Here is a 14,963-nt window from a genome sequence, read left to right as displayed (position 1 = left end):
AAAATCAAGTTCACAGAGATAGATGAATTTGTCATGACAAGAAGCTAGCAGAATATTTTTTTGAGTAGAAAAAATGTAATCTTTGAAGTTTTTCAAAGAAACCATTTCTATAATCCAAAGTAGACAGGGAGAACAGTAAAAGGCAGTGATCAGGCTTACAAAAGGAGCCCCCATTTTCTTGGACAAGTGACGGTATGAAAAAAAAGCTATTTCATTCGGGCAAAAGAAAGCTCAAAATCATCACATAACCGATATAAAATGATATAAAGCGATTACTAGCAGCAGTTACAGGGTAGCTTGTTCATGTCTTTTCTATTAAAAAAATTTATTAAGTATAAGCATGCTTGTCTTGGGCAGACCAAATCTGACGAATGATAACAGACATGAATTTCTTTCTCTCTTAAGGGGCAGCTCCTCCATCTTATGATCTTAAGGACACTACAACCAAAGTTTTGTGTTTTTGTTATTAGGGGTAACTCTAATATATATATATATTTTTGTTATGTCTCACTGGCCAGTGAGTGTAATCTAGGGTCAAGAATTCTGTCAAGTTTAGGAGAATGTAATCTAGGGTCAAGAATTCTGTCAAGTTTAGGAGAATAAGCTGCTGTCACCAAGTTCTACATTACTACATCTCCTCGCTGGCTGCTCTATGCAATCAGCCACTAGCCTCAAACTCCCAGAGGAGTTCAGAGCTTTCAAGCAGTTTACCTGTCTGTGAATTTATGTCTATACATGATTGTTTCTTAACTCATTAAATCAATACATCTCTAGCTGCCTTACCCCAGTCAGTCCCAACCTCAGCTTTTACATTTGGTAGCACTTTAAAGTGCTTAAACTCAGATTCAGAATAAAGGCCTATGGTCTGCTTCCATCTCAGCTGGCATCTGTCCTGTGAAGGAGCCTGCAAACTCGTCACACATATTCCTGTGTGCCTGGCTCATTGGGTGTGTGTGCAGACAGCACTCCGCACCAGCCTCCAGGATGCTGGACATGTCCATACTCCTCATCAGAACCCCTTCTCTACCTAGCTCTGTAACTGGAGAGGCTGAGTTAAATGAACTGCATCTACTTAGCAACCCTACCCCTGGTTTTTGTTGGGTTGTTGCCATTAAAAGGTACAGGCAGGAGCCTGGAAATAGGAGGGTTTTTCTCTCTTAAGGGGCAGCTCCCTACTGGGTTAGAAGCTAGCAAAGGCAACATTCTTAGCACCAGACAGAGTTGTATTCAGGAGTTCCCTCCTATTGCTTCACAACTCTGAAAACAGCTCTCTTCTCCAGAAAGAATTTTTGCCCTTCTAAGCTTAAGGGCAACAGTGGACTGCAACTGCTGCTGGCCTCTGAACTTCCCTGCCTGCTGCCCCCTGTCCCTGCCCGTGACTTACTGGTCCCTTCAATAAATTCACTCCTTGTGAGTGTGCCACCTCTTCTCCAGGCAGAACCCTGATTGATACATGTTTATAAAAGAAACCATTCTGCATTTTCCTTAAAAATATTAAAACAGCCCTTTTCCTGAATTTTATGCTTTAACTTCGTGTACCACTCCAAATATAGAAGTTACATAGAAACAATAAAAATACACTCCAAGTTCATGGGCTATATTTAGGCTCTTACTTTTTCTGGTGTGAGGTGGTGCGCCTTGTGCAAAAGACAGCAATGATCACCACCACGACGATGGTGATGACGCCAACAGAAACGATGATGACCAGGAGCATGTTGCTGTCTAGAGGAGAGGTGGGGCTTCCATGAGGGCTGTTACTGCCTGGAGAGGGAAAAACGGTACATTTTTGTTCGTGTTAGAGAACTCTCAAAATGCATGCAATCAGGCTATAAACTTTCATGTAGAGACAAAAACTCCATGTGAGCTGCTTTGTGGCACACATCACATGCCTTTTGTAAGTGTCTGCTGAACAGGGCTGTGTCCTCTAGATTATGGAATCTAGAGAGCAGAGTTTCTGCCTTATGTGTAGTTCTCTGTGGCTTGCACAAAGTTGTTCAGTGAAAGCTTCTCAAATTGTATTGAATGTTACATATGGACAAATAAAGGGTCTGCCCTTCCAGTGTCGTCATCTTATAAAGCACCTTCTATAAATCATTTAATTTTCTGCTTTTCAGAACCATTTTAAAAGGGTATATTCATAGAAAGCAAGTTTTTCCCAATATACATACATATCTATGTATGTGTGTGTGTGTATCTCTCTCAGACATCACAAAAAATTACTTGAAAAATAGTCTGTTTTTATAAATATACAGTCTATGCAGAGTTAATGCTCTTATTCAATTTCAGGAAAAAGATGTGTATGATACATTAATCTGACGAATATTTACTGAGTGGTTATTATGTGCCAGTGAACAACAAAGATGTGAATATTGGGGTGGGAGTGGGGGAAGACTATATAAACTGAGGGGCTATGATACAGAATAACTGGTGGTTATTTTAGATTGGATGGTAGGAAAAAAACTCTGGAGATGGCATTTGAGCTAAGATTCAGGTCACACAACACTAAGACCTGGAGGAAGAATATTTTAGACTGAGTGATCAGCTAGTGGAAGGTTCCTTCTAGCTAATGGAAGGCAGAAATGAACTTGGCGTGTTCAGCAAAGAGAAAGGTAGCCCAGTGTTGCTTAAGCTAAAAGAGATATGCAAGGTTAGAGGGGAGACAGTGTGCAGAAGTAATAATAGTATATATAAATGCATGGCAATATGTTTGTGGACATTTCCCCACTCTGGATTCCCACATCTGGTGTAGAACCCCATGACTTTTAAGCTGCATATGACAGCAGAAACCAGAAATCAGAAGACCTAGGTTTTGGTGCTACAACTTCCATACTTAGTAGGTGGCTCCAGGCACAATACTTTTCCACATTGCCTCTTAATGCACAGAATGGAAAAAAAAGAGATCTATCCCAGCTGCACAATATTATGAGGAGCAAATGAATGAAAGTGTGAAAGTAAATTACAAATGGGCAAGTTCTGTGGAGAAGTAGGTATCACCATTTAAGTGAACAGGATGGCTAGGAGACTGAAAGAACTTTAGAGAATTCCCAAACTAAAAACACTGAAGTCGTGTAGGGAGAAATCAATGATTCTGAAGTATTTCTTTGATTTGCTCTTCTGTGCAATGGTTAATTCCATTAGACATTTTATTTTTAAAGTATAAGATTCTATTTCTTTCCAGAGGCAGTGGCAAAAGGAAGATTCATTTGTTTAAAATTAATCTTATTTTAAGTTGGATATAAAGGGAAACAATTTTATTTCTGGATCCTATAATGAATGGGTTTATGGTAATTTAGCAAACATTTGCTGGAAAATGCCTAAAGCCAAATCTATTAATTATTAAATGCTATAACCCATGACATACAAGTTACAAAAGGCATTTCAAGAGTTCAAGAAGAACTGCTTCATATCCATAATAGGCCAAGAAAGACACAGGAAGGCTTTACCGCTCATTGGAGGTTTGTAGTCAGATCCTAAGTCTGGCAGCCGACTTCCTTTTCCTGAAGACCCTGAGGCTGAAGCAGAAGAAATCATGTCATTATTAACCCAACACTCTGGTGTGACAAGTCCACTTCACAGCCAGTGAATGTTTCCTACAAAACATTTCAGTCTACTCTGTCCATGAGAAAACGAAGTAGCACATAAACAACAGGGAACAAAATATAGCCTATTTGTACAAAGCAAACTAAAGTGTAACTTTCTACGCAATGAGGCATCTGAAAGGCTGAAAGCCCTATTACACAGTTCTCTCTGGGTTTGTCACTCCCTGTTTAGGAGGGGTGGGAACACATCCATTTCTCTACCTCAGGAAACAGTTCCAGAAAGGCTGCTCAGAATACTATGGCAAAAGTAGCTTCTCTTAGAAAAGAACTAAGGAGATCTGTTAGGTTAACTTCTACACAAAAGACCTGGACTCTTTCAGGGGATCTAGCTATGTTGATCTGACTTAGTAGGTGTCTGTATCATTTGAATTCTATTCCAAATTATACAGTTGCCTTTCTAAATATAAAGTTAACCTAAGCAGGAACAGGAAGGCAAGCAGAAGATCAAAATGGGGTCTTAGTTCCTGTGCAGCAACCTAAATATCCAAAGATAGAAGAAACAAAGTCTTCCCTTTGGTTGCTCACAAAGGACACTGTCTCCTGCTGTATTTCATGGGGAAATACAGCAAGTGGGTCTTCTGACCTTAGACTTGGGAAACCTCTTAAGCAGGCCTCAGAAAACATAAAACACCAATAATTCTTAGAATTCTGTATTCTTGATCTTGAACTTTGTTCTTCACATAAAGAAAAAGGTGTTTTGGTAAAGCAAATACAAGGATTCCTTTCCCAATAAGGCAAAGGTATTTCTCAATCCAAGGTTTGGGACTAGAAAGCAGTATCACACTGTCCCTTGAAGAGGTCTGAAGGGAGTGAGGAGTAAAAACTGCTCCTCACTGTTAACAGCACAGCACTGAATAGTGGATGCACCTGGATACTGGCTCCATCAGGTATTGAATGGCTTTTGGTATGTTTTTTATTCTTTCTGGGTTTCAATTTCCTCATTGTAAAACAGTGATAACAATGGTATTTACTTCACAAAGTTGTTGTGAGGATTAAATTTTAATCCTATAAATTATTTTGAGTACTACAAAATGACACATAGCAAATGTTCAATAAATACTAACTACTATTATCACAAGCATAATAAATCTTTAGGGAAGAATATAATCTTTCCTTTACAGAGGCAGAGAGCATGAAGCTTCAGGAAACACTTATAAATAAGTTATTTTTACAACTAAAGCTTGACTAGAAATGCATAAACTGGATGTGTTTCTGTAAAACATTAGAGCTGATGTCAAGAAATTCCATAAATTAGCAGACTTGGGGGAAGTGAAAGAAATTGAAACTTGAAGTTTCTATATCTAGTTCACATAACAGAATAAATCTAGAGATGAAAACATTTTCTGCTTCTGGAAGCTAAAAATTCCCAAAGGTAACAGAAATTATTGGGTTTCCAAAGGGCATATTCTAGAATTTAACTCAAAGCCCCGATCCCTTTTCCATTGTTCACACTTCTCCCTTAATCTCCTTACTTCTTTTGCCATTATTTCTCCCAAATAGTACACACCATATCTCAAAATTCCAGTTCTTTTCAATATGATAATGTCTAAATGGCAGAGATGGCTTAGCACTTTTTAGGCTCTTCATATGTAAGTATACTTAGGTGTCGGGTAGACCACAGGCCAAACTATCCAGAATATCATATTAAGTAAATAATTGCCAAAGAACATACTTGTCAATAAATAGGTTGGTATGATTCCTATATTTCCCAATATTCTTTTAAAGGTAACCTCTAAACAAGAAATTCCAAGGACTAACCAAATACCAAGATAAATATGGGTAAAGAATTTTAAACACCAGAGGTGTGGTATAGTTAAGAACTGTACCCTGGCTATCAAAAGAGGTCAGGAAAGGACAATAACCACATTTATATCCTGTGCATATGCAGTATGGTTATTTTTCTATTTTCATGCTTGAGTCACAGTTCCCAACATGATTAGGATGCTTTCCACGCACACATAAAAAGCACATACACAGTTTCTCCAACGTGCAGCGAAAGACTCACTGAATGGGAACATAATTCCAAAGCTCTGAAGCTTGAAGCCTCAAGTTCTGACTCTTCCTTGCTGTTAACCAAGATCAATGACTTTGTATTTCTAATAATTTCTCTTATACCATGAAAGCAACCATCAAATTTATTTTTATTGCTTTTTCTCAGCATAGAAAACAGGTACCAACTTCAGCTGACTTCCCAGAGATGAAAATCACAAGTACAGTTACTGCTCCACCACAGCAGTTATAATGAAAAGACCATGCTGACAGTTTCAAGAATGGTGACACTGAGGCACATACTTCCTACGTTTCAATTTCCAATGTTTTTTTTCTCTTTTAAAATGAACAGATATATTTAAGAGAAGACATGAAAAAAGAATTCTGAATTAAACCCTACAGTAACAGAATATATAGCACTAATTTTGCTAGAGATAATCACATAATTCAGTAGCTAAATTTGTAGTCTTTGTGTGAAGAGGAATATAGGGTATTCACTGAATTTGATTACAACTTCTCATTTAGAGATACTGTTAAAATCTTAAATGCTAAGATTTTCAAATATGAAAAATTAGTATGCTGTTCTCAAGGCCCAAATGCCTATCATTGTTACAGAATATCAATCTCTTAGCACAAAGGATAATCTGACCCACACTTGAGGTCAATTTCCTACAGCTGCAGTACTCAGTTTATGTGATTCAGTTTTTTTCCACCAGTCATTTTAGCTTCTAAGTAGATTCCCCAGCTTTTCAGATACCCCAAGTGCCATAGACATGGACTCAACTCCACTTTGGCCAATAAATATGTGCATTTTAATACAGATTTTCAGGAAAAAAGAAACAAAAACAACAAAAAGCTAACAATAGATCACAAAAGAGAGGAGAGGAAGGAGAGGCCATCTACTCATTTACCTTGATCATTAGGCATTTTATCAGAGGAGTCCGCTAACAGGCCAAGCACAGGGGAAGAAAAAACAAGAGCAAGGATCACAAGCTTTGAAGATGGGAGAGGCAGAATTTTTAAAGGAAAAATAAAACCCCACAACGTTCTAAACAAATTGAATCTTGTTTATGGTACTAATAGAAATCCGCATTGGGTTTCCATATTCCTATATTCAGTCCCCGACTAGTCACTTGGTCCAATACTTTACCTTCACTTTCTTATCCAAAGTTTTCTTTAAAGGGCCCCCCTTTAGTCTCTGTCTCTGTCTCTCTCTCTCATCTTTCACTCTACAAATGTCCATGAAAAGCCTTTTAGTTTAAGAGCCTTAATTTGTTGAAAGAGAATTTCTCACAATAACATGCTATTACTCTGGGAAGCAAGAAAAGTGCATCTGATCTCACTGGTGAAAACTTTTACATCACTGTACTTTATCAGCCTCAAAAAGCCTGGAGTCAAAGTCCCCTGGTTATGATATGGTTAGGCAGCAACCTAAGGAGCATTGATTTGGTGGCCAGTAGTGGGTAAGGGGTCGTTTTAAGAGACATCTTCACACTGTGGCTCATAATGCTTATCTTCAGGACATCTATTATCCAGTCTCAACAGCCAAAGTGATATGTGTGAGCATAGTCCCACTAAAGAGACACATCATAAAACCTGTTTGGGAGCTTTACCTTTAGGTGTTCTGAATTGGACTGCTTCAGACATGGGCCCCATGCCCTTCGAGTTCCGGGCTTGGATTTTGAAGTAGTATGGTGTGTCGAGTGTTAACTCTTGAATCTGATGAGTCAGCCTGTTTCCCACAACAGGTTCAATGACCCAGTCATGTATCTCTGCATTCACATCCGTACTGTAATATATGATGTAACCTGTCCAAAAGAGTTAACGGGAAAAGATCTTATTTCTGTGTTTTCTTTTGTAATAAAAAGTCAATAAAGACATAAGTTACAGCACATATGGGCAAAAAATCAGATACTGGTTAGAATAGTGGTAAATGCATTCGCAATGCTACGCTAAACATAATATGTAGAAAACCACACTCTCAACAGCATCAGGCTATAAGTTACCATCTATACAACAGCTGAAGTGATAGTCACAGATAAAAATATAGGGTTAAGTACTCTCAGAAGCTAAGAAATCAAATAAGGAAACATAATCTAATTACTATAAATAACCTGAATATTTGAATAATGTTACCCTTCAAGGGTCTACAATTAAAATAATGCAGTTATGAAAACTAACAATGGCCCGACATGCTGCTTTAGCTCTTGCCAATATGACTTCCTGGGAGAAAAACTCCTGGGAGACAGACTATGACCTTTAAGGTCACTGGGGTGGGTGATAGTGACAAGTCACCTGATACTTCCTTCCACCAGAGGGCACTCAATCCCTGTGGTTGAGGAAAGAAGAGCCACACGCCTACCTGACCCCCACACAGCAAAATGCACTATATTATTACTGGTTTTTTTTAAGACAAAGTGAAAAGTAATCCAAGCCAAAGCATGCTTGATGCTTTTATGGAAGAGGCAAATTCACAACCTAAAAAAAAAAAAAAGCCACAAAGACTAGAGATTTACAGAAAGGGATTCCTAGTGAAAGTCAAGGTGGGGCAATGCTAAGAAATGCTTCCAGTTTCCTTAGGCCACCTAATTCATGAAAAGGAACTTCAGAAGGCAAACTCCTGCTCCACAGCATACTCCTACTTATGGAACAGAAGTTACAAAGGGAATAATTAGCATTCAAATCCCATCAGGCTTTCCTCCTTGAAAAAGCAAAGGAAGGCCTAGTGTCTACCCTCTCTGCTGTGGAAGGTTCTCTTCTGCAAGTCAAAGGAAAAACACCAGGTCCCTTCAAAGGCCTGAGCCAAGTCAAACTTTTAATTCTAGTTATAAGAGCACAGGAAGCTAAAGAAGTAGGTTTGGAGGAAAAAAAGGAATTAAAAGCCTTTTTGGGGAGTCTAGGTTAAAAGAACACAATCTGTATTTATTGGATATTACCCTACATAATTAGGTTTGGAGGAGGATATCTCCAAAGTCAAAGCTGGCCATCTAATCAGAGAAAGAAAATAGCTTTTCTGAAGAAAATAAATATGTCTGCAAGGACCCATTATAGCCAAAGGCTGTATTATGCAACCCACATTCATCATACTTTCACTCAGTTGAGTTAGGACAAACTGGATACCTGGTTATGTCACACTGGGTACACAACCCCTCCTTGCTCCATTTGCAAGGCCCAACATGACTCACAGCACCTCATAAAAAGATCCAGTCAGCCTTCTGATTCCCTCTTTTCCCAGTAACACAGCAGTCTCCTAGAAAGCTTCTGCTAGTTGAGAACAGGGAACAGACACAATCAAAGGCATCTTACCTGTAATTTTGCCATTGGCTTCAGAGGGAGGCTGCCAATTTACAATTATGGTCCTAGGTTTTCCCTCTTTACTCACAACTGTCACATCCTTAGGTGGAGAAGCAGGAACTACAAAATAACAATAGTTTCAGTAATTCCCATTCATCTTAATTCACCTTTCCGCAACCCTTTCCATTTATAAGCATAATAAATGATATAAGACAAAAAGGGTAAGTCTCCTGGCTCTAAAGAACTTACTATCTATTCATAAAGTAATAAAAAAAAGAATATGCCAAATACCAAAGAGAAAATACCATACTATAAGGATACATAACTTGACTGGGATCAGGGACGTATAGAACAGTTAGGTAAGGAAATCAAATGGCATTTGTAGTTACCAAATACTATATGGCTGTCATTTTACAAATAGTATTTCACTAAATATTAACAACACCTTAAAAGGCAGTTCCACTATCTCTGCTTTACAGATGAGGACACTGAAAATGAGAAAAGTCATAAAATTTGCCAATATGGCATTCCCCTGACTTTGCAATTTGAATTATTTTATTAGAATAATAAATTTTCCTTTGGCTCTTGTAACCAAATACAATGTTTAAAAATCCCTATTCCTTCAAAGAAAGATTTACAAATTGATTTTTTTTATTTTAAGTTTACAGTGAAAACATCTTACCAACTATGTGAAATTATTGCTCTTATAGGTAAAGGATTCACAAGGAAAAAACCCATAAAATAAAAATGACAGTGTGTTTGTTGTGTTTCCATATTAAGGCTGCAAACTTTTTGTATTAGTAGGAAATAAGTAAATTCAAAGTGTAGTCTTAAATTTATTCTTCCCTCTGTCAAATTCTCCTAACACAAAATGGAAAAGCCTGGTGAAATACAAATAACCTAAGGGAATACACAGTATCATTTATTAGCTAGTGGGTTGGAATTAAAGCATTAAAATCTTAAAAACTGGTAAAGAAAGCAAACTCAAGGTTTATTTAAGTTTGCATACTATATTTCTAGCTCTGTAAATTCAACCTTCTCCTTTGTAGGAAGTCCAAACACAAGAAGATCAAGACATTAAGGTCAAGCCTAGTTTGGGGAGATTTCTATATTTCATTTTTAAATTCATGTATAGAAGAGGAAAAAGACAGGAGGTCAGAGACCCCAATGCTTACACATATCCCCAAATTTGGATAGTACAAAGGATACATGGGCAGGCCTACCAAACTGAGCAATAAGCAAACACTTTCTCCTCTTAATTTGCTCAGTTATTGTTTCTCTCTCATGTTTACTTACAGACAAAAACCCTAATACTTCAGAAGGAGCTTTTATGAGATACTGCCTTAATCTTTGCAAGGCCAACTGATTTGCAAGAAAGCTTTGGGGTCCCTAATACAGTGCTCAGGTTCTAGTAAGCACGACATTGGCAGCTGTCAAGCGTAGATAACGTGAACTTTTCTGTCTCAATTTACCAGGAAAGCAGGATAAAAGACAATAATCCCTAATTCTATGTGTTTTATAATTAACCATGTGTGTTCCCATCTGCTCCTCATTTTAACTTCACAATAATCCTACAAAATAGGAAAGGCAGAGATTATCATCTTTCTTTTATTATTGGAAGGAATGGATTCAGAGAGGTTGGATGATTATGTTTAAATCACTCAGTAAGTGGTTGATCTGGGATTGAACAAGTCTCTTGATCCCTAAAATCTAGTGTGTTTTGCATTGTATTACTGTTATTTGCTAGTGTTCTGGTACAATGATGAAAAAAATTCATCAGTTGAAAAACTGAGGAACTCCTACTATAGTAGCATTGTGTTTAATTAATGCATTCAATTCTTCCCTTGGTTATGTAGCAAAAGCAGATGATGATAAGTCTCATGACTTGAAATGTGGCAGAACATTAGCGTGAACTTCCACTGGCCTTCACGTCTTGTAAAGAGAAGAAATGCCATGTGATGTAGGTTCTGACAATACATACCAAACTCAAAGGTGGTCCCATGGGCTGTCATACTCCACGTGCTTGATCTTCGACCCTTGGTCACCATCACAGAGAACTCATAGAGTGTATTTGCCTTTAAACCAGTCACCAAGTAACTCAAAGTTGTTGCATTTGCATTCTGGAAACATATGAAGCAAAAACTTCAGAATTACATAATATCAATAATTAGCTTTTCTCACCCAGAGCAAATGTGTCAATACCTTGTACTTGGTGTTTGCTGGGATGTTGGTTTTCCATCGGACTGTGTAATACCGGGAGTCTGTAATCTTCTGGTGCTTGGGCAGTGAGTTGTCCGCCCATGTGATCCTTATGGTGTCATGACTCAGAATGGAAGCCTGAACTCCCACAGGTGGCATCATGGGAGTGGGATCTGGCACTGGAGTGTATGGAGCATTAATAACAAATAAATCAACTTCAGAAGTGTCTGGGTAAAAAGTAATTAAAAAAGGGAAGTGGCATTTTAACATAAACAAAAAGAAAAGAAAAGGGAAATGTAGGGCAATAGAATGGAATGAAAGGTGAGAAATGGAAAAAAAGAGAAGAGAATCCAGTGTTAATAGATAACCACCACTCATTTAAGAGTATTTCCATTTGTGTTCTTTCAGGAAAAATATGTAAAGAAACAGGAATGAACTATTTTCTCTACTGTATTCTGTAGACAATTAAAATTTGATAATAGTGATTTTAATGTAGCCATACTTGAATTTCCTTAAATTACTTAAGAAAGCTATCTCCTCCTCCTGTCCAAAAAGGATCCTGAAAAGATAACTGCTTTTAAAAGCAAGGGTATAATTTCTGGATAAGCAATGCAAGGCTCAGTATCTGTTTTGATATTTCAGTGACTGTGACTGAATTTTTGGGACTTGGGTTACCAATGCAAATCACTAGATATATATTTGGTCTTACTGTCAAATCTGAGTCCATTTTATTTTAGCAAATGACCTTATTTTAGGCGTTATCTGATACCCCAAAGGGTCAAGTTCACATATGCTAACATCCTGGGCTTAAAAGCAGTACAACAATATGGTCCCATCAAAATTAAAGAAAAAGGAAATGAGAGCATTCCTTGTTTTTGAGGAAAGGCAAGCTGATTATCATGAGAGACTCTTTGCTACACTTTTCCAGTACAGTCAGGGGACAATACATTGAGGCATCCCAATCAGTTATGAGAAATATCATGGTTATCAAAGGTTCAAATGACATAGCCTTTTTGAATTTTAAAAATCAGAGTACTTAGATGATAGGAAAGTCTGTAGTTCATATGCTGATCTTGTGGCATATGCAACAGACACATTCACTATGGAAAGCACAGCAACCAGAATGAGTATCAAAGGATCAAACACTGGAAGTTCAGGGCAACACAAAAGGATGGATTTGGACTTTCCCAACTCTCAGGTTTTCTAAGTATATGCACACCAGTTTATAGTAATGTCATGTTTATTTAAAATGGGCTTTCCACATGGTTATGGAGATGAGTCCTTTCTATAACTCAGAATCTGAAATGGCATAGGTCGTATTTATGAGTAATTGCCAAGTCAAACTAAGAGTCTCTGTTTGTGTATTTCCTGCACAATGAGGACTAAAAATAACAGAGGAACAGCATACATTATAATCAAGGGCTTTGTTCAAAGATTGTTAGGACACATACCAATTAGTTACAGAAAATGCACCTTCAGGTGCAAAGTCATTAGAATACTTTGAGAAATTTTTTTCTTATTGGTAACAATTCTTCGAAATGATAACTAGATTACAAGAACATTTCCTGGTCTATTTCTAGGAAGAGGGCTATATTTTTAACTCACATAACAGATTACAATTAAAAAAATTTCTATTAAAGGCTTATTTGAGAAACAGTAAACCATTTACTTAAATATTCCCTTTCTGGTTTTACTTTTTTTTTTTCTTCTTTCTGGAACACCAAAGCTATATTTAAAATAACTTGTAAATTGAAAGCACATCGAAGCAGAAGACAGGAGAGAGCAACCAAACACATAGTAATGATGCTGGTTTTGTTAAGCAAAAGCTTAAAAAGAAACAAGAAAGACGAGATTATCTTTTTACAAAGAATAATGCCAAATCTATACTATATTATGTAAAGTATCCAGAACTTATAGGAGGCAATACAGATTCACAATTCTGGGAAACAAATAAAAAAGAACATTTCTGAAAATGATAAATTCTTTAGTTTTCAGTACTTTCTAGAAAAATTTACAACTGAAATAGTTCAATAAACTTTCTCATTCATATACAAATTCAATGTCTTTTAATTTCTCAGAAATTTTATATTATATTCTTTCATTTTAATAAATTACAAAGAAAAAGTGATGAGTACCTGGTCTTTTTATAAGAAATATAGTTGTTCAAACGGAGAGAACACCTGACTTTATATAAATAAAGCTTGAGACTAGCACATAGACTAAGGTGGCGCAATGTAGGTGCTTGGTGATGGGAGTGGTATGGTAACATACACCTGAAGGGTGTGATCCTACACCTCTGAATCATATACAGTGTTGTAAGCCAATGTTACCTCAATAAGAAAAATTTGAAAAAATTAATTGATCATTAAAAAAAGGAAGGCACATAGAACAAAATTCTCCCCACCAACTCAGGTGGACTAGTAAAGGAAATGTGAGATACACCACCACAAACATTTTTTGGCTCAGTTTAGTTATAACTTATGCTACTGAAAGATGAAAAATTACTTTTAATTCTTTCAAAACTATGCCTTCTAGGTCCTAACACATTAAAAACATGTGTTAGGTATCTACATAGAATTGTTTACATGACAGGATAGCATTTTCCAAAAAAGCAAAACAGGATAGTCCATGTTGAAAGTCTGTTTTCCTATTTGAAGCCTACATCCTAAGTTGCCATACACTTTTCCTTCCACTGATACCTGAGGGGCAGGCTTCAGGCCATGTTTTACTTACTTTGCTGAAAAGAGTTAGAATGTTAACTTTACCTGTGTGAGGCCTGGTCACAGCACTCTCATACAGGGGAATGCCTTCACCCACATTGTTAAACGCTTTCAGGGTGATCACATAGTGAGAGCTGGGATCTGAAGGAAAAAAAAAAATTAAAAAATTCTCACTACAAAATTTTTTAAAATTCATCATCTTAATTGCAGAGGAGAGAAAATGTAAAGAATGTGTACGTAGGATTATTTTGAACTGTGGGGAGATATGGAGATGGATCTCCTACTACTCGGTCTTCACATGTGTACAGCTGTTCCCTATGCTGGGGACACACAACACCCCTATTCTTTACCAGATGATTGCAGGTGTATTGGTAATATAGTATTTCTAATAATTAGGATCATGTCTGTCTGATTCTGTACTCTATGCAACATTTCAGTAGCTGCATAAAGGAAAGGGCAGAAGGTGACTGAGTCACCACTGCGATGTTTATCTTACCAGAAAGACTTTTCTTTTGCCCTCTTACAGTTGCCTTATAAGACTGCTTTGTGGGGAACACTTCTAGGTAAGCTATGTTATTTCTTCTTGGAAGGGAAAACAGAAAGGCTACAGTATCTGAGATATTGCAGCACTCATTAAACATTTGCTGACAGGTGAGGTGGAAAAGATATTAACTTTAATTTTGATTAAGTTATGACAGAATATGGGATAGAACCTGGTGCAGATGTCCAGTAAGCAGATATTTACATGGATCTGAAGGTTAGGCAAGTGCTCTTGTTTGATTAATAATTCCTGAGTACATTTCTTCCCCTCTGACTTGCCACTTTTGCTCAACATTACATGCATCTTAGATCTACTTGTGTTGACAGAATTCAAGTTTATTTTATTTTATGCCAAATTAAATTTTTTGCTTTTATCAATGTGCACTCTTCTTTCTTATCTGCTTATTCTCTTCATCACATGTGACACTCCTCATCTCTGTTTTCAAACACTATTCTGACTCAATCTTTCAAGGACAGGTTAAGTTTTTTTTTCCTTGACTGTTCTACAGTGCCTTGCTAGCTCTCCCTTCTGGGAACTGACTTCACTTCAAGTCTTAATTGCTTCTTGTGTTTTACTTTTGTTCTTCTATTAGGGTGAAAGCACCTGAAGGTCAAGGGCCAT

At 37.2% G+C, this 14,963-nt stretch overlaps 1 protein-coding gene across 5 annotated transcripts in view; it reads right to left on the bottom strand.

The window, feature by feature from the left end:
• Positions 1 to 14,963, bottom strand: part of NEO1 (neogenin 1) — a 180,746-nt gene that overhangs the window by 14,317 nt on the left and 151,466 nt on the right. For 2 of the 5 annotated variants that reach the window (XM_054688659.1, XM_054688662.1), the window contains exons 16-23: positions 13,847 to 13,942; positions 11,085 to 11,308; positions 10,864 to 11,002; positions 8,895 to 9,002; positions 7,202 to 7,396; positions 6,500 to 6,532; positions 3,444 to 3,512; positions 1,614 to 1,761 (exon numbers count right to left, since the gene is read on the bottom strand). In XM_054688659.1, the coding sequence (XP_054544634.1) occupies positions 1,614 to 1,761; positions 3,444 to 3,512; positions 6,500 to 6,532; positions 7,202 to 7,396; positions 8,895 to 9,002; positions 10,864 to 11,002; positions 11,085 to 11,308; positions 13,847 to 13,942 (1,012 nt within the window). The remainder of the gene's footprint in view (positions 1 to 1,613; positions 1,762 to 3,443; positions 3,513 to 6,499; positions 6,533 to 7,201; positions 7,397 to 8,894; positions 9,003 to 10,863; positions 11,003 to 11,084; positions 11,309 to 13,846; positions 13,943 to 14,963) is intronic. The other 3 variants (XM_037502890.2, XM_037502892.2, XM_054688657.1) reach the window with 2 other exon arrangements.

Source organism: Talpa occidentalis, unplaced genomic scaffold (genome assembly GCF_014898055.3).
Source record: "Talpa occidentalis isolate TD23 unplaced genomic scaffold, MPIMG_talOcc4v2.1 talOcc4.11, whole genome shotgun sequence".
Lineage (NCBI taxonomy): Eukaryota > Metazoa > Chordata > Mammalia > Eulipotyphla > Talpidae > Talpa > Talpa occidentalis.
Note: the sequence above shows the minus strand (reverse complement) of the source record. Positions and strands in the feature narration are given on the sequence as shown.